Source organism: Panthera leo, chromosome D1 (genome assembly GCF_018350215.1).
Source record: "Panthera leo isolate Ple1 chromosome D1, P.leo_Ple1_pat1.1, whole genome shotgun sequence".
Lineage (NCBI taxonomy): Eukaryota > Metazoa > Chordata > Mammalia > Carnivora > Felidae > Panthera > Panthera leo.
Window position 1 is genome coordinate 18,481,003 of NC_056688.1, and position 27,202 is coordinate 18,508,204.

The window sequence follows — 27,202 nt, forward strand, 5'->3', positions numbered from 1 at the left end:
CTAATTTCACTTCGCATAATACCCTCCAGTTCCATCCACGTAGTTGCAAATGGCAAGATTTCATTCTTTTGGATTGCCGAGTAATACTTCATTGTGTATATATCCCACATCTTCTTTAACCATTCATCCATCGATGGACATTTGGGCTCTTTCCATACTTTGGCTATTGTCGATAGTGCTGCTATAAACATGGGGGTGCACGTGTCCCTTCGAAACAGCACACCTGTATCCCGTGAAGAAATGCCTAGTAGTGCAATTGCTGGGTCATAGGGTAGTTCAATTTTTAGTTTTTTGAGGAACCTCATACTGTTTTCCAGAGTGGCTGCACCAGCTTGCATGCCCATATTTTTAATTTTTAAAAAGCTTTTACAATTTAATAAGAAAAAAAAGTTCAACAACACAAAATGTGCAGAAGACACGAAAAGGCAGTTCACAGAAGAAGACATACGAATGGATTATAAGCAAATGTTAAGATAATCAGCCTCATAAAGAATGCAAACTAAGTAAGGGCATAGTCATTTTTTTCCAAGTTTTTACTGCTGTAGAATACACAGAACATAAAATTTACTATGCTAACCATCTTTAAGCATACAGTTCAATGGCATTAAGTACTCACGTTGTTGTATTCACATTACTGTGAAACCACCACCACCATCCCTCTCCAGAACTCTTTTTATCTCGCAAAACTGAACCTTTATACCCATGAAACACTAACTCTCCAGTTCCCCACCCACCCCAGCCCCTGGCAACCAACTGTTCTGTTTTCTGTCACTATGAACTTGAAGACCTTGGTTAGCTCCTGTAAGTGGAGTCATACAGCATCTGCCTTCTTGTGGGCGGCTTCTTTCCCTTAGCATAATGTCCTCAGGATTCATTCATGTTGTGGTATACTGCAGAGTTTCCTTCCTTTTCAAGGGTGAATAATATCCCATTGCGTGCATACACCACATTTTGCTTATCCATTAATCCAACCAGGGACTCTGGGATTACTGGCGTGTTTTAGCTATTGTGAAAAATGCCGCTGTGAACATACGTGTATAAAGAGCTCTTGGAGAATCTTCTTTCAAAATTTGTGAGCATGTGTCTAGAAGTGGCATTGCTGGGTCATATGATAATTCTTTTTGTTTCCCACGGCATATTGTTTCCCATATTGTTTCCCACGGCAGCTGTGCCATTTTACATTCCCGCCAAATTGCACGTGTTATCTTTTCACATCTTTGCCAACAATGGGTTTTCTGGGGTTTTTAAAATAGTAGTCATCCCTAATGGGTGTGAGATGGCAGGTATACCTTTCACTGTAGTTTTAGTATTTATTTCCCTGGTGATTAGTGATGTTGAGCGTATATTGGCCATTCATATGTCATCGTCTTTGGAAAAATGTCTATTCAAGCCCTTCGTCCATTTTTGAATTGGGTTTTTGTTGTTGTTGTGTTGAGTTTTAAGAGTTCTCCATATATTCCGGTCAGTAATTCCATTTATACATGGGATGGAAATATGTATATATCATATTTATATATGACATTTAACCTTTGGTATTTCCAAGGATCAGAAGGCTTGGTGCTAAACAATCAGTGAGGTTGTGAGAAAATAAACCCCCTCGTATAGCCTCGGTAGCAGGGCAAATCGGCACAGGCTCTTTTTAGAGGGCAATTCGAATGCATCTATCAAAAATTTAAATGTACATACCCTTTGACCCAGTAATTCCGCTTCCAGGAATTTACTGTACAGATTCATTTACTCAGGAGGTCAAAGATAAACGTCCAAGGATGTTCACTGCAGCATCATCATAAACGGAAAATACACACCATGTAGCAGGGCAAAACCAATCACTCAAGGGTAATGGAAGGAAAGTCGCCATGAAAAAGCAATGAGCAGGAAAATATGGATACTATGCTCCCATTCGTGTGAAGACAGTGGAGATGGAATACACGCATGCACGTGCGTACACACACACACGCACACGTGTGTTTGTACATGCTTAGAAGATTTCTGGAAGATTCAGCTGCAATTTGTTACCAGAGGTTGCTTTTCTGTTGCACTTTTACATGTATGGCTTGCATTGTCTACCACATGTAGGTACTATCTTTTAAATTTAATGTTTTTATTTAAAAAATTGTTTTTAATATTTATTTTTGAGAGAGACAGAGCATGAGCGGGGGGTGGGGGGGCAGAGAGAGAGAAGGAGACACAGAATCTGAAGCAGGCTGCAGGCTCCGAGGCATCAGCACAGAGCCTGATGCGGGGCTTGAACCCACGAGCTGTGAGATCAAGACCTGAGCCGGAGTCGGACACTTAACCAACTGAGCCACCCAGGCGCCCCTAAATTTAATGTTTTTAAAACCACAGTAGATAGTGGTTTTGGACACATGAAGTATACATCTGTTAAAATCCACAGAACCGTGCACCAAAAAGTCTATTTTTACCATTTGATAATTTAAAATTGTTTTTTTTTTTTTTTTTTTTTTTTTTGAGAGAGAGGGAGAGAGAAGGGCAGAGAGAGAAAGAAAGAATCTTAAGCAGACTCCATGCTCAGCATGGAGCCCAGCGCAGGCCTCAATCCCACAATCCTGGGATCATGACGTGGGCCGAAATCCAGAGTCGGATGCTCAACCTACTGAGCCACCCAGGTGCCCCTTTACCGTCAGACAATTTAAAAAACAAAATGTGCCCTAAAGATATACTGTATATGGTACAGAGAAGAAGTTCTGACATAATAGTCCTTGTGCTTTTCATATGCATTGATTAAAACAATAGCCTCTACAAAACTTTTAAGCGAACCTATCTTGATTGATCGGCTAACATCGAACACGTCCGTGCTCAGCACTGTTCCAGGCACACAGACCCACATAATTGCTCCCACCCAGCCATGAAGTAGGTGCTGTAAGTACCTGCATTTTACAGGTAAGGAGCTGGGGCCCAGAGAGGCTATGTGACTGGCTCCGGTCTCCTACGGCTGGCTCCGGAGTCCCACAGGTCACCAGGACCCTGACTGTCTTCCATAAGAGCAGCCATATGCATTTGAAAACGGTAGAACATAGTTGACACACCCACGCATGTGCACACACTTGCCTCCTCAGAAATCCGGGGGGAGTTGACACACCCACGCATGTGCACACACTTGCCTCCTCAGAAATCCGGGGGGGGGGGTCCGGGGAGGGCCGCCGTTTACGCACTCCAGGCTTAGAAAAGATTCTGTGGAAGTTCTGGGGTGCAGGTGGGTTGCCATTGGCTTTACCAGTAAGAGGGGGCTCCACGGAGGGCTGGAAGAGTGGGGGGTTGGGGTAGGCCAAGAGGATGAGGAGGGCACGAATACGGGAGCCCAACAGGAGCGAGGTCTAGAAGCAGGCACGAGTGCCAGGTGCCCCGGGGGGCCAGCAGGGGTGCCTGACTGAAGTCGAGGTGCACGATGGGAGGCGGGGTTAAGGTGGCAGGGTTACGGCGGCCCTCAAGAAGCCAGGCCGAGCAGGGGACAAAGATGTGAGGAAACCCCAGTAACCTCACCTGCCCTGCGGTCCATGACGGAAGGAAGCCGCGAGGAGTCAGAGGGGGGCTTTCCAGAAGCAGAAGGGGGGGTTCGCGGCAGGGCTCCCTCCGGGCCAGGCCTCCGCCTCCCTGAGGGCCTAAACGGCGGGCCGGAAGGAAACTCTGAGCACCGTCCCCGTGGGCGTGCGAGGCCTGACGCGCGTCTTCCGTTCCAGCCGTCACCTGCCCCCCCAACAGCCATTACGAGAGCTGCGTGAGCGTCTGCCAGCCGCGCTGCGCCGCCATCCGCCTCAAGAGCGACTGCAACCACTACTGCGTGGAGGGCTGCCAGTGCGACGCCGGCTACGTCCTCAACGGCAAGAGCTGCATCCTGCCCCACAGCTGCGGCTGCTACGCGGACGGCAAGTACTACGAGGTAGGCGGCCCCGCCCTGCGCGGGCCTGGGCCCCCGGGGCCCCGCTGTCAGGCCGCCCTGCGACGCCCGGTTGCCCAGCGTCCCCACTTCGTTACGAGGAGGGGGAGGCGGGGCAGGGCAGAGGGGTCGAGGAGGGGTCAGGCGAGGCTGAGAACCTGATGAGGAAACGCCCATCTGGGCCTCCCCCCCCTTCCGGCCTCCGTCCTTGGCATCGGCAAGGCCTCCCGCGCTGCTCACCCACGCCCTTCGCTAGCCTGGGCGGCTCTCTCCCCACCTTGCCTGTCGTGAGGCTCTTCTGACTGCCTCTCCTGTAAATCTCGGTTTGAGAGCTTCTGACGCGCCTATGGTTTGGAAATACGGTGGCTATGAATCTGACATTTGTAGCTGTCTTGGCTGAGGACATTTTTAACTGGAAAATATGGCGCTGGAGGCCAAGAGGAACGGCCTTCCTTCTCCGGGCTCTTGAAGCTCCATGAAAGCGCCCGAAGGCTACCATCTCCTCGTGTGCCACTCGTCAGTCGGTGCCCTCTCCGGAGAGTTCTGTCTGGACTGCTTAATGCTCTGCCCCCCACATGCTGCCCTCTGCGCCCCTCTCCGTGGGGGCTTCCGCATAGCGCCGATGAAGATGCCCTTTGTAGAGGCCGCTCAGTAAAACATTATACGATAGATCACTGAATCGCTTTCTTTTTGTGCTTTCCAATGCTTCTTTATGTGCCACGATACAAAGCTAGAAAAGGCCCTTCCTGGGGAAGGTATTTGGTCTGTGGTTCCGCCTCAAGCCCAGTCTCTGTAAACGACACGAACATCTTGTATTGGTGAGTTGACAGGGAACAAGGGCAAGTGTCGAGTATCTGCTATTTGGAGATCATTGTTCCGGAGGTGCTGCTGGGGGTGAGAAAGCATGTTCCCTGCCTTACGGATCTTACGAGTCTTTTAAGGAGAGAAAAACATGCGCTTTAAAAAAAAAAGAGGCGCTTGGGTGGCTCAGTCATTGAAGCATCCGACTTGATTTCAGGTCAGGTCATGAAGGGTCGTGGGATCAAGCCCTTCGTCAGGCTCCACACGGAGCGTGGAACCTGCTTAAGATTCCCTCTCCCCCCGGGGCGCCTGGGTGGCTCAGTCGGTTAAGCGTCCGACTTCGGCTCAGGTCACGATCTCGCGGTCCGTGAGTTCGAGCCCCGCGTCGGGCTCTGGGCCGATGGCTCAGAGCCTGGAGCCTGCTTCCGCTTTTGTGTCTCCCTCTCTCTCTGCCCCTCCCCCGTTCATGCTCTCTCTCTGTCTCAAAAATAAATAAACGTTAAAAAAAAAATTTAAAAAAAAAAGATTCTCTCTCCCCCCTCTGCTGCTCTCCCCCACATGCTCTGTCTCTCTCTTTTTCTAAGAATAAAATACATTTTTTTAGGGGCACCTGGGTGGCTCAGTCGGTTAAGCATCTGACTTCAGCTCAGGTCACGATCTCATAATCCATGAGTTGGAGCCCGCTTCGGATTCTGTGTCTCCCTCTCTCTCTGACCCTCCCCCGCTCGCGCTCTGTCTCTCAAAAATAAATAAACGTTAAAAAAAATAATTAAAAAAGAAAAAGAACACGAGAACAGTTACAGAATAACTATCAACAAGTGAAAAATAATACCCTACAGAACTAATCAATTTTAAATGAAAAAGAATCGCAGCATTAGAAAAAAATCTAATTGAAATGTCTGGACTGGAAATAAATTAGGCAAAAAACAAAGAAAGTCTCCCTTTTTGTAAAAATGCAGTAGCTTGTTCGAGAACAACCAAGCTGATTTTATTTTGAGGGTCAATAAAAGAGAATGAATGCGGAAGTTACTTCAGTTCCGCGTTGGGTGGGAAGTCTGCTTCGCTGTTCTAGTCGAAAGACAGAAGTGGAGTAGAGGATTAGAACGAATCCAAGAAGACTTCTCGGGGGAGGTGGGTTTAGAAACACCAATTATTTGAGAGGAAAAGGCAGAACACATGAGACAAAAGTAACAGAACATTCATTTTCCTGACAGTCTCAGAGGAGCGATAACCAGGCTCAAAGGTGAAAAAGCACCCTTACAGTCTCTGCTCCCGGATCCAGAGACTTACTGAAATGTTTCCATCCACCGGCGGCATCAGGTGCTCCTCAGCAGGGATCCCGAGGGTCTGTGGCACTATGGAACGGGACCTGGGTTTGAGCCTCGCCGAGCCACCCCTGAGACACTGCGTCATTTCCCTGAGCGTCAGGAGCCCTGTCTATGAAACGTGGCTAATAACACCAGCTCACTAGCTTGTTGTATAAACCATCTACACCACACGCCTCGCCTAGTGTCTGGCACCTAGTAGTTCAGTAATTGGTAGCTGCTGTTGTTTTTGTTGTTTTTATTCCCTCAAGTAGCATTTTGTAAATAAAAAAATCCAGGCGTGTTAATGAAATGATGCATATAAAAGCCCTTGGAACTCTCAGGAAAGGCAGGTACGGCTCTCAGCAGCTATTAGTACCATAAACATTATTATCTGATTTTCATCAGACAGTCAGTGGGTTTTGACAACTGCTTATATCTGGGAAGCAGCAAACTCACCGAACAAATAACCCACATCTACTTGCCACGATTCAGACAAGCTCGGGGGCTTGTGTATACAACAAATTTCTTTGGAAATAAAGGGATAACACATCTAGCCATTAGCATGTAGAGTAATCACCCAGCTGTCATTGCCAGGTCTAATTAAGGTAAAGAAAGCCGCGAGGGGCCCAGTGACTTCACGGTGAAGCTAGTTTCGTGATCAAGTTCTCCTGTGGGATGAGTTATTTACCCTTTATCATATCCACAGATGCCAGGTTATTTTTCTCTTTCCACCCATGTAACGTCTGACTTCTTATCAGAGAGAGGCCAGACCATCCACTCAATTATTCTGCAAATCTGATAAGAGGAATGAAGCCAATTTGCAAGGCTGCTGGCACCCAGAATATTTTACAGGTCTGGGAGGAGGAAAGAGTTGGTTCCGGGAACGACTTCACTTTGAGAATGAAAGAATCGGCGATGGCATCTTGAAGTGCACTGCACTGAGGAAACTTGTCCTGCAAGATCTTGTTCTCCGTTTGCCTTTGAATCAGAGTCATATCTGCATGGGACAGCCGGGATTTTGATAAGTCTATAGATAAAGCGGAAAGCGGTGACCAGACGGGAGCAGAGGCCTTCTTGTGCCATTAAAACAGCGTTTCCGGAAAGCACTGTTCTGTTCTGGTAAATTGAATCGGTGCTTCCATCTGGATGACACAGTCTGCTTGTTGAGACTACGCCCCACCTGGACAATCATGACCAAATTTCCAACCGAACTCCTTGGAGTTCTCAATCTAGAACAAGTGCATGTTCAAGAGCACAGGCTCCGAGTGGAATTGTGTCTACAGATTATTGCTTGTTTGGGGAAAAATAGGAAAGAATAGCCACCACCATTGAGGATGTACTTTGTTAGAGGTATTTGCTATAACTATATAATTTCTCACCTTCTCAAAAGAGAATGAGTGACTCTTTTCCAGGAATATCAGCGGCTACTATTTATTAACAGTGCCTACTCTATGCCAGGAAACGTGCTTTACACGTCTTATTTAATTTAATCTTCACAGCTGCCCTGCAAGACTTTATTATCTCCAATTTAAAGCTGAGCAAAGGGACCCTCTGGGAGGTTGGTAATGCTCCTCAGGGTGGCCCCTGTAGGGTGGCAGGGCTGGGATGGAAACCAGACACCTCTGTTCTCTACATCTCTCACTTCGGGGGCACGTAGGAATGGAGGTAGTTGCAAACAGAAGTAATTTAGAAGTAGGTAGTATCAGGAAAAAGTTTGGAGCGGTGACTTCAGCGAAATATTGAAATGATTCATCCTAGGAATTGGTTATAACTTTCTTTTAACCTATGTAAGATATGAAAGGCCGGTTTTATCATTCTTGAGCAAATTTTTAAATTTCATCCTCAAAGTGGAGCCGGTACTCGCCGGGATAATTTTCTACCAAATATCCTTCCTCTTCACCTACTGCACACTCCCAGGTTGGCTGTGATTAACACTACAATCCAGCCGTAAAGATTCCCGAGTTCTTGATCGAAACCAATAAAGACCCGATTGCCTATTGTCTGGCATCTGAGTTCCGTGGAACTGATGTCGTATTTGCACGGCAACAGCCCGCCGCCTGCTCCCTCCTGGGAATGCCAGCCCCGTTAGAGGTAGGCTAGCCCCGCCCGGAAAAAGGGTCCGGACGGAGAGGCCTTGGGGTCCCCAGCCCTGCCCGCGGCCGGGATTAATGCCCGCGGCTCCTCTCTTCCAGCCCAAGCAGCTGTTCTGGAACAGCGACTGCACGCGGCGCTGCCGCTGCTTCCGGCGCAACCTGATCCAGTGCGACCCGCGCCAGTGCAAGTCGGACGAGGAGTGCGCACTGCGCAACGGCGTGCGCGGCTGCTTCAGCACCAAGACGTCCTACTGCCTGGCGGCCGGAGGCGGCGTCTTCCGCACCTTCGACGGCGCCTTCCTGCGCTTCCCCGCCAACTGCGCCTTCGTGCTCTCCACCATCTGCCAGAAGCTGCCCGACATCTCCTTCCAGCTCATCATCAACTTCGACAAGTGGTCGGCGCCCAACCTCACCATCATCTCGCCCGTCTACTTCTACATCAACGAAGAGCAGATTCTCATCAACGACCGGAACACTGTCAAGGTGACGAGCCTGACGTTGGTTCTTGAGAAACGTGCCCCGGAACAAGGCCGTGGCTAAGGGACCTGCCGGTTTTCCCAGATAACCAAGTTTGGGGATCATGGGTTGTTGCCCCCTAGGTGCCATACACAGATGGCCAGATTTTAAGGAATGAAAGTAGAAAGATTCTGCAGGCATTAAGAACGGGCCTGGTTTAGCCCTTTGCTCACCATTCCGAGGGCCTCGCAGAAAATGGACAAGGTCTCAGGGCAGTAATGACAGCGTGGGTGCTAATAGAGGCTCAGGTGACAAAATGGTAGCTGAGTCTGCTCTTACTCTGGATTAATTTCCCAAAAAAGCATCTCGTTTGTTTTCAAGAGCCTTTAAAAGCGTTCTTGGCTCTGATCAACTGTACCAAGACAAGCTCTTTCAACTCTGCTATCCTTTCTATAAGACTGGAGAAGGCCAGCATTTTCCTGTAAAAACACCTGTCGCACTAGAAACCATCCCCCTCTATCAGCGGGCTCCATGGTGACAAAGCAAAGTGAAAGAAAACGGGAGGCTGGGTATGGGGGGTTTCTCTTAGCCTGGCTGGCCGGTTTCGAGTGAATCTTAGGCTTGCATATAAACAAAGCACCCACCCCCATAACTGATAGGGCTTCTGGGCCTGGATTCCTCCTGCCCCTTCCATTTCAGAAATAATCTACTCTGATGAACGATTGACAGCGACCCCCAGTCTCTCAGCTAAACCAGGCTGGTTACCAGCAGGCAGACCTGAAAGACGGAACCAGTCCCCAGTGCTGTGATTCCAGCTAGAGAGGGGCAGGTGGAAAGCCAGGACGTGCACATTACCATTTTTCAGAATCGGGTGTTGTTGTATGTATGCTGCTTTCTGCCGTTGGCTCTGGTAATCGTGCATTGAGTGTATCTTTATTTGAAGAGTCATCAAATAGCTTGGTGTCCAGCATTAGGCAAAAGACGGGCGGTATTTTGCAAGCTTAAAAGGAAGAGTCTGGATTTTAATCGTGGGTTTTGACTTCAGTGAAAGCTGCTACTGTTTTTGACACTCCAATTCCTCTTGCAAATTGGCCCACGTAGACACAACTGCATTGCTCCGGAATACGGGAGCTAGAAAGTAAAAGTGACCACCTGAGAGAGCAGAACTGACATTATTGCTGAATAAAATACTCCACAAGCTGGCCAAAATAGTAAAGAATCATATTTTTGAAACTTTTTTTTTTTTTAAGAAACGAAAGGTACTAATAACCTGGGGGGAAAAAAAAACTCGATTGATATTGTAAGTACAGGAAAAGCATATTATGTTCTGTCCTAAGGGCTAAGAAAAGAAACTGTTAGAAAGTAGGAAAATGATGAATGCAGAAAATATCTTGCCTATAGGACCTTTGGGGAGGGAGGGGGACCTCCAGTCTGGACGTTATACACAAGAAAATAAGAAACATGGCAGTGATCCCCAAATTCATTTTTAACCATTTTAGACACCCCTTAGCACAGGATTGGGATTTCATTTCAGTAATTGGTTTATGCTGGGGAAAGTTTCATACAAAATCCAGCCATTTGTAGAGAACTATACCCTTCTAATGTTTTTTCATCTTTCTGCCTCTGGATTTTGCTGCTTTGGGGGGAACTGTGGACAGTAAGATAAGCAAATGCACTTACACTCTAGGGCAGTGGTCAGCAAACTACAGAATTCGACCAAATCCACTTGCTGCCTGTTGTTGTTTTTTTTAAATAAAGCGTTACTGGAACATAGCCTCGTTCATTTAATTATATATCATCTGTGGCTGTTTTCATGCCGTGAGGGCAGAGTCGAGAAGCAGTAGAGATCATACAGCCCACAAAGCCTGAAACATTTTTGCAGTGGCCCTTTATAGTAACAGTTTGCCAACCCCTGCTGTAAAGGTAATCTCTTTCTTTTCCCCCCCAATAGGTGAATGGCACACAAGTGAATGTTCCATTTGTAACTGGACTGGCAACCAAAATCTACAGCAGCGAGGGGTTCCTGGTGATTGACACCAGCCCCGACATCCGGATCTACTACAATGGTTTCAATGTCATAAAAATCAGCATCAGCGACAGGCTGCAGAACAAAGTCTGTGGCCTCTGTGGCAACTTCAACGGGGACTTAACCGACGATTATGTGACCTTGAGGGGGAAGCCAGTGGTGAGCAGCGTGGTGCTGGCCCAGAGCTGGAAAACCAATGGCATGCAGAAGAGGTGAGAGTCCTCATTGCTAGGCTCAGTGGCCCAAATCCTCCCGCACCCGTGACAGGTATTGATGAGGAATGCACTTTCCATAGCATCACCACTCCCCTCCTGCAAAGGGTCGAGCCCCCCAGGTCTTTGGAGTTTCCAGAAGACAAATAGGTACATCAGAGGCCTCGGTCATTTCTTGAACAGCAGAGGAAGGAATTGGGCTTGCATGATCTGATTCTGAATTGGCATGGCATCCAGCCCCTGGCCAAAGAGAAGAGAGTGCCCAGGATTAGAACACTGAGGCCTTGGCCAGCGCCCACCTGCTGGGAATTGGGCCAGAAGAAGGGCCACCTACCCCTTGCTCCCCAGGGCTGGGCCTAATTGTGTACCTGTGATTCTCACCGGAAGGCTGGGTTGAGGTAGTGCAGGTAGAGGTTGGTGGAGATCAGGAAAGCCTTTTTAAAAACAGAAGTCGCCAAGGTTCTTATGAGACGCCTCTCTTGCCAGCTGAGACAGAATGAACTAAACAAGCTATTCCAAAGGTGCGTAATTCAGGTCACCTCTGAGCTGCTGCGTCATGTTAATACATTGCTGGATCTATAGATAGGCTTCTTTTTCATGGTATTTCTTTCCTTGTATAATGGCTCAATGTCTTATACTTCAACCTACCGAACATCAGCTAAATACCAAGATGGGGAAATGATGCAGATGTAAACTCGATACTACCTCATAAATAAGACTATCTTGAATTATGGGACCGGGAGCTGGAAGAAAACCTCAGGGAAACCTAGTCCAATCTCCTCCTTTTCTAGGCGAAATGGAAGCTAGAGCAGAATAAGTTATGTGAGGGGCCCTGTGAGTGGCGAAGTCCAGAATCTCCTCCTGAGGAACTGATTCTGTTTGAGCTCCTCCCTCCCTCACCCCCTTCCTTCCTTCCTTCCTTTTCTTCCTTCCTTCCTTTTCTTCCTTCCTTCCTTCCTTCCTTCCTTTTCTTCCTTCCTTCCTTCCTTCCTTCCTTCCTTCCTTCCTTCCTTTTCTTCCTTCCTTCCTTCCTTCCTTCCTTCCTTTTCTTCCTTCCTTCCTTCCTTCCTCCCTCCCTCCCTTCCTTCCTCTTCTTCCTTTATAAAGTATTTCAGCTGGATACCAATTTTCTTGTGAAGGTTTGCTTTTGGTCTCTGCTAGCTATACTGGAAGTGGTCTCCAAGGCTTCTAGACAACTGTTCTACCAACTATCATTATTATTATTGATTAATAATAATGGTAACTCTCATTCTTATTATAGTTATAAGTGGTTATTTTATCAATGCCTGTTCACAGTTATTGTATCAGTTGTATCAAAGGTTAACAGTTATATGAGTATCTGCCTTTCGACTGACACTCTGGCTCACCCACCCACTATTTTAGTTTACTCTCACTTCTGCCAGTGATACCAACAGGAGAAACTACTGGGGCACCCGGGTGGCTCAGTCGGTTAAGCATCCGACTTCGGTTCAGATCATTCTCTCGTGGTCCGTGAGTTCGAGCCTCATGTCGGGCTCTGTGCTGACAGCTCAGAGCCTGGAATCTGCTTCAGATTCTGTGTCTCCCTCTCTCTCTGCCCCTCTCCCATTCATAATCTGTTTCTCTCTCTCTCTCAAAAAAAAAAAAAAAAACCAAAACAGTAGAAACTACTGTGTCGTTTTCTGGGCTGGAGAGACTGAGACCAGTCCTACCTGACTTAGGTGAGATTACATAGCCAATTAGCATTGGAATCCGTGCGCTTGCCTCACTTCTGGGTTAGCAGAAGAGGTAACAGATGGGGTCTTCCCTTCCACCGGGGATCTCGGGCGGTGGTTTTGGCATCCCGTTATCTGACCAGACTTGTCGCCCCCAGCTGTAATGAGCTGCAGTTCTCGCAGTACGCGGCCATGTGTGACAACGTGCACATCCAGATGATGCAGGGCGACGGCTACTGCCTGAAGCTCACGGACATGAAGGGCTTCTTCCAGCCGTGCTACGGGCTCCTCGACCCCCTCCCCTTCTACGAGTCCTGCTACCTGGACGGCTGCTACAACCACAAGAAGTTCCAGCTGTGTGGCTCCCTGGCCGCCTACGGGGAGTCCTGTCGCTCCTTCGGGATCCTCAGCACTGAGTGGATTGAGAAGGAGAATTGCTGTAAGAGAATTATTTTATTCCTGCGGATTCTTTTCTGAGTTAAAAGCACAGCTTTGCTGGCCGACACCGCCGGCCCCACCTTTAGCCACAGGCCTGCCCCCAGGGTCGAGGAGTTGAGAGCTACTGCAGAGATTGTATGGGGGGCATTTCGGGGGAGCCTCACCTGCCTGCGGTTCCTGTCCAGCTCTGGAATTTGGGACACCGGCTTGGGCGGATGAGGTTCTCTGGGTTGGAGGAGCACCAGTTTAGTGACTTATGAGGTACAGGGACACAGGATGGCATCTTGATTGACGTCAGACCTCAAATTCAGCTCTTCCCCGGCTCCTTTACCACGGGTCAGAGCCTAGCTCAGAAAGGGAAGGCTTGTGGCAAGCGGTGAGCTGAGTTGGGATCGAGTTGACTGTGCCTGGCTTGAAAGGAAGCTGCGGTTGGATTTATGAAAGGATTGTACATATATTAAATTAGGTGATAAAAGAAGATCTATACAATTGCTTTAATGTTTATTTTTGAGAGGGAGTATATGCAGGAGGGGAAGAGAGAGAGGAGACAGAGGATCCCAAGCCCTATGTGGGGCTCGAATCCACGAGCCATGAGATCGTGACCTAAGACCGAAGTCGAACACTTCACCGACTGAGCCACCTGGGTGCCCCAAAATGAAGATTCTATAGATTCTTGTGTTTTTTCTGTAGTAAGAAAACTACTTTGAGATTTACGTCCATTATACTGTTTGTCCATCTTCTTACTATGTGAATCAAAGAGATGGAGCAAATCTGTATATAAATACCTATAAATGTGTCATATACGTGTATGTGTCCATATACATAAATGGTCACCTGTCCCATTAATGCAGGACGATATTGTGGCCAACAGGACGTGTGCATGTTCCTTGACACGCACCATTAACCCGGTACCACCGTGAAAACGGGCACATCGCAAGACTGCGTGCGTTTCAGTAAATTTGCAGACGACGCCCGACCCAGTGTAGGGATGAGCTTAATTCAGAACCTAAGCACAATGAGGTAGATTCAAATATGTATCCGGTGACTTGAGAAACTCTTAACAGGCAAACTACTGGTCTCTGTTGGAAACCAACATAAGTTGTTTTTGATGACTTTAATATTTTGCCCTGTTAATAAGCCACACTGTAAATGAAATGAACTGTTTTAAAACTTTAAAAACTTCCCTCTGTGTAAGGGCGTGTCTTATTTGCCAGCTGGAATAAGGGCCACCGTATTTGTAGGCTATCACCTCCACGCTTTCCATTATTCTCTGGGGTTGTTTTCAAGTTGTGTTAATTACCCATAACATTTGTTGACCCGCTGCTGTGGGCTTAGCCCTGTCTAGGTCCACGCACTCATCACATAAAGGGATCTTTATAAAAGGAAGCCATTAAAAAAGAAATGTATTTACATTATGCTGATGGTTCCCCTTTAGTTATGCTTCTGGGGATTAAGACAGGGTGATACTAAGCCATTAGCAGAGGTGAACGTCAGCTGGGTCAGGGGAGGCATCCGAGACACACGGGGGCTTTGCTTTGCTTTTAAATTCTTGAAGCTAACTTGGCTCACGCTGGGATTGAACAGTTGTTTCTTGAAGCACTCACCTTTCCGTGCCATGACGAATAGGAGGATTTCTATATCTGACAGGGGGAGAGCTTCTTGAAATAAAGAAATGAGCGTCCAAAAGAAGATGCTCTCAATTAGTGTTTCTCAAACTGAGGAGTTGACGGTCTTACAGGTGGTCTGTGGACTCATCGGCTATGGAAATAATTATTTACAATATGATGGTGATGGCACTCCACATACGTTTGTTTTTTCCTTACAGTTTTACTGTTGTTGGCAAAATAGTAGAATTAATCTAAGTCATTGCTGGCGAGTTGTATGTAGGTTTCGGTTTGTCTATTTTTATAAAATTAAGTACATAGACATTTATGGGAAAAGGAGAACGTGAATCAGAACAGACCAGGAAGTCCTATCTGAAGGACCTCTCTGGGATTTTACTGGCCCTAAGATTTTCGTTCTTTCTTTTTTTTTAAATGTTTATTTATATTTGACAGAGAGAGAGAGAGAGACAGAGAGAGAGAGAGAGAGAGAGAGAGAGCGAGCGAGCATGAGCAGGTGAGGGGCAGAGAGCGAGGGAGACAGAATCCGAAGCAGGCTCCAGGCTCCAAGCCGTCGGCACGGAGCCCGACGCAGGGCTCGAACCCACAGACCGCGAGATCATGACCTGAGCCGAAGTCGGACGCTCAACCGACTGAGCCACCCAGGCGCCCCTAAAATTTTCATTCCTGACAGATATTTATTGAACACTCAACTGTGAGGCGTCTGGGTGCGGGGAATATGGAGATAAATGATTGGACCCTACTCTGTTTAAGTACAAAGAGACAAATGCGTGTAATGGTAGAACAGTGTGGTGAGAACATTAATCGTGCCGTATCTTGGCAGTTCTCAGTGTCTCTGCCCTCCATCCTCGCCACTTACCTTCCAGTGTGCGGACCTTGGGCAAGTTTTAGCTGCCAAACGAGGGCTACTCAGGTCGCAGAGCATGTGTGAGGGTTGGAGGAGATAATGCAACCAAAGCGTGAAGCCCGGTGCCGAGCCCAGAGCAGGGGACCCGCCGCTAGCTGTTGTCATCGTTTTCTGGAAGGTGGCTCTGTCTGTTGATTCCCAGCTGCCCTCTGACCACCACCGATTCCCTGACAATGGCAAGTCCAGAGTATAGCCACATGCTAGCAAGCGTGGGTGTGAAAATCAAGTCGTGCGTGTTTCTGTTTGTTTTCCTTTTTAGCAGGAGTGGTTGAAGATCCCTGTGTGGGGGCAGACTGTCCCAACCGGACCTGTGAGCTGGAAAACGGAGGAGAGCTGTGTGGCTGCATCGAGCCGCCCCCCTATGGAAACAGTGAGTGACACCTGCCCCCTCCCCGTGCGGACAGACCCCCACGGGGGAGGCCTGGTGGCTGCACCGCAGGGCAGCTGGGGTGGAGCCCACGCGTCCCGTGCTAGCTAGAGACCCACATAGTGGAGGTTTCACAAGGAGCATCGATCGAAGCAGGTCGAGGAAGCCATCTGACATCTTCAAAGCAGGCTAATGTTCATCTCCTCATAGCGACATCCTTTTCTTCGATAAATGGTAACGCCCAGATGTGTACATGAATAGAATCAGCCACTTCCACTGTGGCCGTGTTCAACATCACAGAGATCCGAATTGATCCTCTAGACTCGTGGGAAAGTAGCGTAGTTTGGCGAAACATGTGAGCCTCAGAGCGAGAGCGCCAGGGGCCCTAAAGGCAGATTAATTGGTTCTGAAGACACAAGGGCGGTCTCTGATGCCAACAGTACATAACCAGGACCCCAGGCCCTGCTCCGAGCCGCAGTCCCCCGGAAGGTAGGAAAGGCCTTGTCCCCGCTGGGCGCACCCGTGAGGTCGGCCTGAAGGGGGGCTGCGTTGCACCCCCGGCTCCCCGCCCCGGCCCGAACCGGGTCACTCGGGAGGCACGCGCTGACCGTAACATCGTCATTGACCGGAAGACTCCCTCGGAGGGTGCCGTTCAAGGGCTCCACCCGAGCAGATCAAACGTGTCCCTGTGTTTCTATAGTGCTCATTAGCCCGTGTTTATGTACTCGGAGAAAATGTCAGTTGGTGCATTATCGTGTCAGAAAGCAAGAGCTCCTGACACTCGCCTGGGAACCCGCGGGGTCCTCGGGGTGGGCTGCCCAGGGCTGCTCCCACCTGGGGGTGCGCCCGTTAGCCGGGCTCCACAGTGAGCTCCCCGGGGAAAGTAGCTCCCGCCAGAGTGGGGCGGAGCCCTGGGTCTGGGAAGAAAAGACAAAACACAATCTGCTAGCGTTTCCATCTTTAAAAAAATAAATAAAATAAAATAAAATAAAATAAAATAAAATAAAATAAAATAAAAGCTTAACAACGCCCCGGTTTTTGCCTTGAATGCATGCAAACGTGCATTTGGTTGGATCAAAGCTTAATTAGAAGTGCCCCAGCGTTTGCGTGAGGATATTAGCCTCTTCCAAAGCAAACGGTGATGGGACGCCTCGCCCCCACCCTGCAGCGCCACCGGCCCCCACTGACTGGCCTTTCGTGATAACTGTCCCCACAGACTCACATGACATTATTGATGCAGAGGTAACCTGCAAGGCGGCCCAGATGGAAGTGTCCATATCTAAGTGCAAACTCTTCCAGCTCGGCTTTGAGAGGGAGGGTGTGAGGATCAATGACAGACGGTGCTCCCACATCGAGGGGGAAGACTTTATCTCCTTTCAGATCAACAACACCAAAGGGAACTGTGGCAACATTGTACAGGTGAGAAACCCGGGGCCGGAAAGAACATCGGGCCGAGGTGGGGACAGCTCTGGGTGTTTTGCACGTGGGTTGTCCTCAAAGCCAACCTCCCGGGGGGGTCTGCTTAGAAAGATCCTCCCCGGAAAACAGCACAAGGCGTATGTGAAATGAAAGACATCAAGGAGAATAGGGGCACCCGGGTGGCTCCGTCAGTCAAGCACCGATTCTTGGTTTCAGCTCAAGCTGTGATCTTGTGGTTTGTGAGTTCGAGCCCCACGTCGGGGTCTGCGCTCACAGTAGGGAGCCTGCTTGAGAGTCTCTCTCTCTCTCTCTCTCTCTCTCTCTCTCTCAAAATAAATAAATAAACATTAAAAAATTGAAAAAAAAAAGACATCAAGGAGAATAATTGGTGCTAATAGTTTGTTGAACTGAAAGATCATGATAAGTGACAGACTCCTGTCCTTGATTGACACTATCTGCTGTTGTCCTTTGCCTAGCACATTGACAAATTTTTGTTACCTCGCTCCTGCTTCTCTTGTTCTTCTGGGTAAATACAGCTGGGTTCAGCTGTTTGGGGGGTAAGGGTGTCCCAGACATCATTTAACAATTGGCTGCACACTCTCAACAATAGCCAAATGATGGAAAGAGCCTAAATGTCCATCAACGGATGAATGGTTAAAGAAATTGTGGTTTATATACACAATGGAGTACTATGTGGCAATGAGAAAGAACGAAATATGGCCCTTTGTAGCAACGTGGACGGAACTGGAGAGTGTGATGCTAAGTGAAATAAGCCATACAGAGAAAGACAAATACCATATGTTTTCACTCTTATGTGGATCCTGAGAAACTTAACAGGAACCCATGGGGGAGGGAAAGGAAAAAAAAAAAAAAAGAGGTTAGAGTGGGAGAGAGCCAAAGCATAAGAGACTCTTAAAAAATGAGAACAAACTGAGGGCTGATGGGGGGTGGGAGATGGGTATTGAAGAGGGCATCTTTTGGGATGAGCACTGGGCGTTGTATGGAAACCAATTTGACAATAAATTTCATATATTTAAAAAAAAAAACAGCTGGCTGCAGAAATACAGCAAGGTCCCACCTTTCAGTGTCAGATTGTCCTACTTATATTTGGCAAACCATCTTGATTCTCTTCCTCCTGTTCCTTCCTGCTGTCTTTAAAAAAAAAAAAAAAAATATATATATATATATATATATATATATATATATATATATATATATATATCTGCATTCATTAACTCAAAAGGAGTGAGCAGGTGAAACTTGCATTTGTTCCTCTTGGTCCTTGTGGGAAGGTCCGGTAGAAGATCCGGTGGAGGAGAGATTTTGAATTAGGACTTGAAGAAGATTTATATGACCCTGGGATAGCAATACTTCATGCTGTCCCCAGCTTGGGTTCCCACAGATAACTGGGGCCGGTTGTAGTTAGAATTCAGGGTACATGAATTCACCCTCTGTGGACACTCAAGGTTATCAGCCTGAAGGGTGCCGTTGACATCTAATGCGACCTTTTTTGTTGTTGTTGTTGTTAGTAAATGCTGAAGCCAGCTCAATACTGACTTATACCAGCCTCTGGATTATGTATGGAATGAAGCCATTTCTCTACTTTCGGGGCTGTGGATTTGAAATGCAAGCCACTTATTCACTCCCCTCTTTAATGATTTCTGACCTTCCTTTGCAGTCCAATGGCACTCATATCATGTATAAAAACACAATCTGGATCGAAAGTGCCAACAACACTGGCAACATCATCACTAGGGACCGGACGATCAATGTGGAATTTTCGTGTGCTTACGAGCTGGATATCAAGATCTCTTTAGATTCTGTTATAAAGCCTATGCTAAGGTAAAGCATCTCACGGGCTGTGCACATTGCTTTGTCTTTTCCTTGACAGTTGAGGTTAGCATAATCAAAATTGCTAGCATTTGTCTTTGAAGCACTGGGGAAGAAATAGTTCCTATTTTCTTCACCTAAATGCCTTGGACCAGCACTGTGTAACAGAACTTTCTACAGTGATGGAAATGTACTGTATCTGTACTATCCAATAAAATAGCTGTATATGGAAATTGAGCAATTGAAATGTGGCTAGGGGTGCTGAGGAATTGAATTTTTAATTTAATTTAATTTTAATTGCCACACGTGGCTTCCGGGTACCATTTTGGACTTAGACTTTTCTGTCGTCTGCTTTGCCTTCCCTCTGCATTTTCAGCTTGCAACTGGTAGTAACTGCATAAATATGATTGTTTGGCATTCCTCCTCACTGCATGCTTATTTCCCTTTCAGTGTCATTAACCTCACAGTTCCAACCCAAGAAGGCAGCTTCACCACCAAGATGGCGCTCTACAAAAATGCCTCCTACAAACATCCTTACCGCCAGGGTGAAGTGGTGTTGACAACTCGAGATGTGCTGTACGTCGGGGTCTTTGTGGTCGGCGCTGACGCCACACATTTGATCCTGACGCTGAACAAGTGCTATGCCACCCCGTCCCGAGACAGCAATGACAAACTCCGCTACTTCATCATTGAAGGGGGGTGAGTGGCCTCCTCTCAGAGGACCGTCCGAGAGCTTTTAGGGTAATATTCGCCAGTACCAGTTTGTAGAGAAGGTTTTAGAGAAGAGAATGGGAAGGGGTATTTGTGCTGTGCATCCAGGAACTCTAATTCTCTGAACAAACCTGTGAGGTAGACATCGTAAGCCTCACTTTCTACCCTAGCAGGCTGAGGCTTCAGGAGACCAAGCCACTTGCTTCAAGTCACACAGCAACGTAGTGGTGGGTCCCCAAGGCCCGTGGCAGTCACTACAGAATGCTTTATTCTCACGGTGATCAGAGAGGGGATCCTGTCCTGCCTATTTGAATTGCAGTCTGAGAGAAATGGGGATCACCTGCCAAAGAAGGAATGCCATAACTACAGTCTGGCGAACAGGACATCCATCAGAATATAAAAAGAGCTAGAACCGTAGAAGAGAAGAAACAGAAGCACAGAATACACTAGAATCGTTTATAAAATCGATGACTTTCGTTTTATTCACTGCTATATGCCCAGCACCTACTGTGTGCCCTGACACATATGGAACAAAATTTATTGAATGAATAAAGAAGAAGAAAAGACTATAGACCAATAATAGTTATTTTTCCTTTTTATTTATTCATTAAAATTTTTTTTTATATTTTATTTTTGAGAGGGAAAGAGGAAGACAGAGTGAAAACAGTGGTTGGGGGGGGGGTGCAGAGAGAGAGGGAGACACAGAATCCGAAGCAGGCTCCAGGCTCCGAGCTGTCAGCACAGGGCCTGACATGGGACTCCGACCCACGAACTGAGAGATCATGACCTGAGCCGAAGTAGGACATTTAACCAACTGAGCCACCCAGGCACCCCAATTTTTCTTTTTTAAAAACACATACGGGTTATGTCAAGCAACGGTAATTATAGCTGGGTATGAAAATCAGGCAAAGACTAACAGGAGAAAAGCATACAGACGTATTTAATACCAGTTTTCTGTGATACTGAAAGCCTTCATGAGGAAACGAGGATCTCAAGAAGTGGTTGAACCTGAGTATTTTTTGCTAGGTTAGGTGAAGAGTAGACGGTCACGGACAAGTATGAGAGGTCAAAGGGTATGAGGTCAGTGTGGTAAACGGGAGGAGCTTAGCAAAGCCTGTTAGGATTCTTCTTGCTGTCCCTCTGTCTTTGGAGATAAGGATGTTCCTTTCCTGCAGGTGTTGGGGGGGCACCTCTCACATGAGGGCTCTGTGACCTGTTTCAGGGGCAAAGAGTCAGGGAAAGGTCAGAGTGACCTTTCTGCTTCTGCTTTTCTCAAAGCTTTTCAGAAAGCTGCTTTTCTCCTTCACCTTAAAATATTAAGTATGCCAAGGTGCCAGATTTGAGGGGTAGCGTGTCCTGAATCCTATCCCCAGCCTGGGCCTACACCTACCCTGGCGTGGTCAGGGAGCATTATAGATACTATAATTAGTTTTAGGGTTGAAAAGGAATAGTTTTCCCAAAAGAAGGTGTGGTTCTGGGCAAACCATGAATAACCACTATTTTTGCAGATTAAACAGGTTCAGAGATGTTAGGTACACAGCTCACCCAAGGCCACTCAACTTACCAGGGGCAGAAGAAGAATCCTTCCAAGTATCAGGACACACCGCCACCCTAAGTGGTCAGATGGGGCTTGTGGCAGGGGTCACTGAGGGATTTGTCTTCCTGAGCTGGTTCTTAGCCTCCTTGGAGGCAAAGGGAGGGCCTTGGTGACTACTGGGTAACTCACAGCGTATAGTCGTTTCCCTAAGGGAAAGAGCTCAGTCCTGTAGTGTTGCAAGCCTGGTTGTAGGGTCTGTGCCTCCTTTGAAGGACACAGTGGTTGGCAGTTTTATTTTATTTTATTTTTTAAGTTTTTAAAATTTATTTTCAGACAGCATGAGTTGGGGGATGGGCAGAGAGAGAGGGGGAGAGAGAGAATCCCAAGTAGGCTCTGCACCATCAGCACAGGGCTCAACGAGGAGCTGGAACTCATGAACTATGAGATCATGATCTGAGCCAAAATCCAACACTTGACCAACAGAGCCACCCAGGCACCCCAGTGTTTGGCAGTTTTAAGATAGTGTTTAATACACTTGACCCAGAGAGGAGAGAGAATGAGCGAGTGAGCATGTTCATAAAACTGGGCCTGCCCCAGGGTCTGAGCAAGGGCCTTCAGATGAAACTGTTGTTTGATTTTGTCATATGAGGGAATTTTAACTCATGAGTCCTTCTGACCTTTCTTGGACGGATGTGGTTAATTGTTTTTCCAGTGAACTCATCTGGGCAAAAGCATGAGCAGCAAAATGGGTTCACTTCAGAATTTTGGGGGGTCAGCTCTTCCTCCGTGGCTCTGCAGAGGGTGGCAATGGCACCCCCAGTGACTCACGAGTCCCAGGTCTGGCTAAGACGGAAGGCCTGGGTGAAGGTTGGAGTGCTGTGAACATTTTAGAAACTTTGAACCAATTTAGATTATTCAAATGAATAACAGTGACAAGGAAAAGTATGGCAAGTAAGTTTTCATTTCAAAGCATTTAAGAGATTATTGCCTTGAAGACTAATTATAAAACCTAATAGGTGTGGGGGTGCTGAAGGATAACTTCAGTTTTTCATTTTCCTTATCACTAAGCTGTTTAATCCTGTGGGCTCGGGGAAGGAGCGATTAAAAAAAAAAAAAAGAGTCACCCTTTTTATCTTTATCATTTTTAGATAACTTCTTGGCTCCTAGAGGCCAGCATTAGTGATGGCGGCACAATCCATTCATTCCCTCGTTTGTTCCTTTACAGAGATGTTTAGATACTTCCCACGTGCCCTGCAGTGTGTTAGAGACACAGTGAGGATCACAACCTGATTTTTTGCGCTCCAGGAATCCAGGAAAAGCCACCTGTTCTTGCCCGGTCAGGGCAGTGCGAGGGGTTATTTGTAGAGAAGGGGGGAGCTATAGACTGGTGTTGGGGAAAGAGCGGGAGTAGGCATGGGAAGACTCCCCGACTGGGGAGACTTCACGTGGAAAGACCGTGGGCCCTAAGAGGCTGTGATGCATTTGGGGAGCTCTTAGGTAGCGGAGGCAGGTCTGTGTGCCTGAGGGAGGCCGGTGGCCCAATACCACAAGGGGTGGAGGCAGAGGGAGAGAAGAGGCGCACCTGCAGCCAAGGGAGCTTTAGGTCATCCTGGACTGGTCTTCCCTCTTCTCCAGCTCCCACTGATTTGAATATGTGGGAAGATGACCCAAGAGGGTTTTGATCAGGGGACCCTCCCCAGATGGATAACCAGAGAAAGTACAGCTGTAGCAAGGACTAATCGTGTGCGTGTGTTGAGTTGGTATCACGACACTATGTCGGTCGGGCAGTAAAGCACGACACTATGAGGGGCAGAATAGAAACTGAGGTATAGGAAAGTCGGGGGCAGTTCCTGCAGTCATTTTGCTTTTATGCGCTTAGGATACTAGTTTGAGGTGTTATCTGATGCCTTTAAAGCAAACCGTGAAAATCAAGTGGGAGTAAATGTGACACCCACACAGTCCAGAGGTCACTGTCAAAGGCAAAGACGTTTTTACCTATTAAGATGGTTTTATATGAAATAGAAGCAAACGTGTGAAGCGAAGATCCCATTTTCCTCTGAACAGGTGTCAGAACATTAAAGATAACACCATCGGCATCGAGGAGAACGGTGTCTCCCTAACCTGTCGCTTTCACGTCACCGTCTTCAAGTTCATCGGGGATTATGATGAAGTTCACCTTCACTGTGCAGTGTCACTGTGCGATTCAGAAAAGTACTCCTGTAAGATAGTAAGTGAGAGCGTGAAAATGAACTGCCTGGCCCTATTTCTCGCTGCCCCGCTTTTCCCAACGTGGGGATCGTGGACGCCAGGATCTGTGTGGCTCCTGAGAGTTCTTTGGGACTCACAGCACCTGGAAGTGGCTGAATTGGAAGCGTCCCCAGATGGGAAGCCTCCCCAATGGCTCGTCTTTGGTGAGACCGTAAGAGAGAGGATGCGGTAGAATGCTGTCCGTTTACTCTCCTTCTCTGTGTCTGAAATCTCTGTCGTGGGCATAGAGCACAAGACCAGGGTTTCTCAGACCTCGGCATTACTGACCTTTTGGACCAAATTGTTCTTGGTCGTAGGGACGGTTCTGTGCACCGTAGGATGTTCAGTTGCACCCCTGGCCTCTGCCCACTAGACGCAAATAGCACCTCTTCCCCAGCTGCCACACCCCAAAAATGCCCCCCCCAACACTGCCAAACATCCCCTGGGGGAAGGAGGGGGCAAAATTGGCCCTGTTCAAGAGCCACCACACCAGACTCTCAAGGAGCCAGGCCACCTGAATCTGACAGGAACAGTGGGACCCAGCTCCACTACACTGTAGAGGCAGACCCCTGGGTTCAGGAATTTTCTGCCAGACGTTCTTCAGACGGTGACTTTCCTGCAATTCATCCAGATCCACGCCAGCCGGTGGCTCTGGAGAGGCTTCTGGAGAGGCTGTTGGAAGGTGGTGACAGACCAGTCATCTCTCCCATGTCAGGCTTACATCCGCACCTGAGATTTTATTGCACTGGTATCAGCTCCCTAACCTTTAATATTCCAGCTTCACGTTCTCCCCGATGTTTGCAGAATCACACCATGAATTATGGTCAGAGCTACTTACAGATGCTGCTGCATACCTTATTGCCCGATGTGATCCAACAATCCCCGTTCCTGGGAAGGGAGCATCTTTGAATCTAATTCTTGTGCGAGGAATATATTTAATTCTGCTCAACATAAAGCCCAGAGTCCCAGTGGGCTCCATGATCAAGAATGCATTCGTTCTAATTAATCTGAGCAGCGATAGTGCTCGAGGCTGGGACCACTGCCTCTTTCGGAGGTGGAAACATGGTGAAGAATAAGTTATCAGCTTAATTGTGTGAAATTTTCCCTCTGGTGTTCTGTCTTTCAGAATTGCCCCCAAAATTCCAGGATTGCCACAGATTATACCAAGGAACGTAAAGAGCAGATCATTTCAGTGGGACCTATTAGGAGAAAAAGTATGTATGTCCCCTCAAAACACATTATAAATGATTAAAACAATGGGATTTGAAGGCCCGGCCCAACTCTGGGGTGTGTTTCAACTGCAATGTGAATCTGGCGAATGAGGAAGTTGAGGACACCGGGTGGAGAATATGGGCCGCTTCCGTAAAGAAGTCTTCTCACGGACTCCTAAAATGCCACGACAGCATTGGGCTTTTCTTCTTCCTCTCCTCTGTCTAAAGTCTCACCCTGAGATAGGAGTTCCAGACTTGACCTGTCTGAAGTTGACTTAACCCGCTGCTCTTTTTCAGGGCTGGACTGGTGCGAGGACAATGGAGGGTGTGAGCAGATTTGCACGAGCCGGGTAGACGGGCCTCTGTGCAGCTGTGTGACGGGAACCCTTCAGGAGGACGGCAAGAGCTGCCGAGGTAAATGCAGCCTCCCGTTCAGGGCAGGTGGCTGGGAGCACAGGGAGCTCTTTCCCCTGAGTAGGAGACATTCATCTGTGAGGTCCCCCCAGCAAGTGACCTAAATTCCAGAAATTAAGATGGGAAGATGGAGACAGCACCAAGGAATTGTAGCAGCATCTTGGAGACAGATAGAGATAGAGATAGAGATAGAGCGAGAGATTGATTTAACCTTTGAGCCTTGTTCTTTCATCTAAAAGATGAAGGTGATTTTTTAAAAAATAAGATATCCAACTGTTTAAGGACCAAATATTGGTGCTCAATCAGGTCACCAAGTGTACCTGGGCTGTGGTTGGGACTGGGATGTTTGATCCAACAAACCTTAGCCCATGGTCTCCCTGAGGTTAGCAGGACTCTTCTAAAGGTTGAGTTAATTCTGCTGCTTTCCTGCCTCAGTCAGCACCATTTGGATAAAGTGAGTCCTTGGCCATGAAGAAAGTGGGCTCATTTATTTGGTTGAGTACCACAAAGTGTTTCTGATTCCTGTCCAACAGGTATTTTCCTTCACAGGACTTACTATGTTCCTCTCTGTTCACAGCATCCAATTCTTCCACTGAACTTCAAGTTTGGACGCTGCTTCTCATCATGACCCAGATTTCACTATGGCATTTTGTCTATAAATCAGGCATGACCTCATAATTAACTCAAGGTTGCTATATAACGTACTGTAATTTACTTCAACTCCCTGTAGGATAAAAGGTGTGTACCCTTAAGTCAAAACCTATTTGAAAATGTCCAGCAATTCTCAAAGTGTAACCACCTGCCTCGAACAGTGTGAGTCCCAGAAATGAGTGAAATTCCAAGCTCCACTTGCAAAGCCCACAACAGGGCTTCTAAAAGCCAGTTGTGGAAAGAGCACGTAACTTGCCTAAAATTTCCAAGCAGTTGTCACTAGAAACTTCGGTTCACGTGAAAAACCAGTAAAGGAAAAAAAAAAAATCCTGGTTAGAGAAGTCTGACCAGAAATCTAACCAGAGAAATCTGTCAAGCCAGTGCTATTTCTGGATCATAGTTTTTCACAGAGAAAGGGCCTGTTGGAACAATATTGAGAAGCAATGACTGGAAGGTTTGGGTCTAAGGAATCTTTCTGATGTTTGGAAGTGTCTGATCTCTGATACGTACGTGTTGCTCACTTCTGTTTATGATGAGCTCCTCCTTCCCTCCCCCCGTGTCCCTCAATCTTGCCATGGCAGCTCGGCAGATTGTTTGCAGACCCGGGGAACCCTGTCTCCATCCCGCACCCGGACCCTTCTCTTTTACAAATCAACCAAATCATTTTTAATGTATTTTATGCTTAAATAAACTTTGTGTTCAAGTATTCTCATTACTTAGTGACTGAAGGAATTTTTGCTGATATTAGGCTTTGCACACCAAATAGCACGCTCTGATTTCAAAAATCAGCAGCGATTGGACCGGGTAGATAACTGCTGGCTAGAGCTTTAATGGGATTTTGTTACGTGGCCATTCGTGTGGACTTACAGAGCATCCGCAGGACGTTACCAGGCAGCGTGGAAGAGAAGCAGGTAGTGTCCTCTTGTATGTGGTACACAAACTCGCATTTGCTGTAATTAACTGCCAAATGGGGGACTGCTAAATATATCCGTGGGCCGCCTCTCCTTTTCAAGGTTAAAAACAAAGTAAAACCCACTTCAAGTTTATTTTGAAGTTGTTTTGGATTGAAGCTGATGGTATTTTTATATTTTTCTGGGAACTCTGAAAAGCTGAGCATAAATCCTAGTGTCCTTGACCATGGGTGTGGATATGATTAGCGTTGTCTTGCATGCAACAGGCAACTGTCCCTGGGCTGAGGAAGCTGGGGTGTAGACGCAGTCTGTGCTGAGGTGCTTTGACCTCCCAGCCCTCTGGGAGGGTCCACAAATTCTAGCTTGTCTTGCCAGTTACACATGCCATGTGGCTAAGAGGACAGCTGGTATTGCTGGGGGAAAATGTGCACCTGCTTCGACTTGGACATCTTG

The 27,202-nt window shown here is 47.4% G+C and overlaps 1 protein-coding gene across 2 annotated transcripts in view; it reads left to right on the plus strand.

Moving 5' to 3' along the window:
- Positions 1-26,550, plus strand: part of LOC122199493 (tubulin-specific chaperone cofactor E-like protein) — a 161,213-nt gene extending 134,663 nt beyond the window's left edge. Inside the window, exons 20-31 of one of the 2 annotated variants that reach the window (XM_042904604.1) lie at positions 3,699-3,898; positions 8,196-8,579; positions 10,504-10,790; positions 12,643-12,923; positions 15,711-15,821; positions 17,035-17,237; positions 18,916-19,079; positions 19,518-19,766; positions 23,380-23,542; positions 24,689-24,776; positions 25,071-25,187; positions 25,765-26,550. In XM_042904604.1, the coding sequence (XP_042760538.1) occupies positions 3,699-3,898; positions 8,196-8,579; positions 10,504-10,790; positions 12,643-12,923; positions 15,711-15,821; positions 17,035-17,237; positions 18,916-19,079; positions 19,518-19,766; positions 23,380-23,542; positions 24,689-24,776; positions 25,071-25,187; positions 25,765-25,865 (2,348 nt within the window). In that variant the 3' untranslated portion in view covers positions 25,866-26,550. Of the gene's footprint in view, positions 1-3,698; positions 3,899-8,195; positions 8,580-10,503; positions 10,791-12,627; positions 12,924-15,710; positions 15,822-17,034; positions 17,238-18,915; positions 19,080-19,517; positions 19,767-23,379; positions 23,543-24,688; positions 24,777-25,070; positions 25,188-25,764 lie in introns of both variants that reach the window. The other variant, XM_042904605.1, reaches the window with a different exon arrangement.
- The last annotated feature ends 652 nt before the right edge of the window (positions 26,551-27,202 follow it).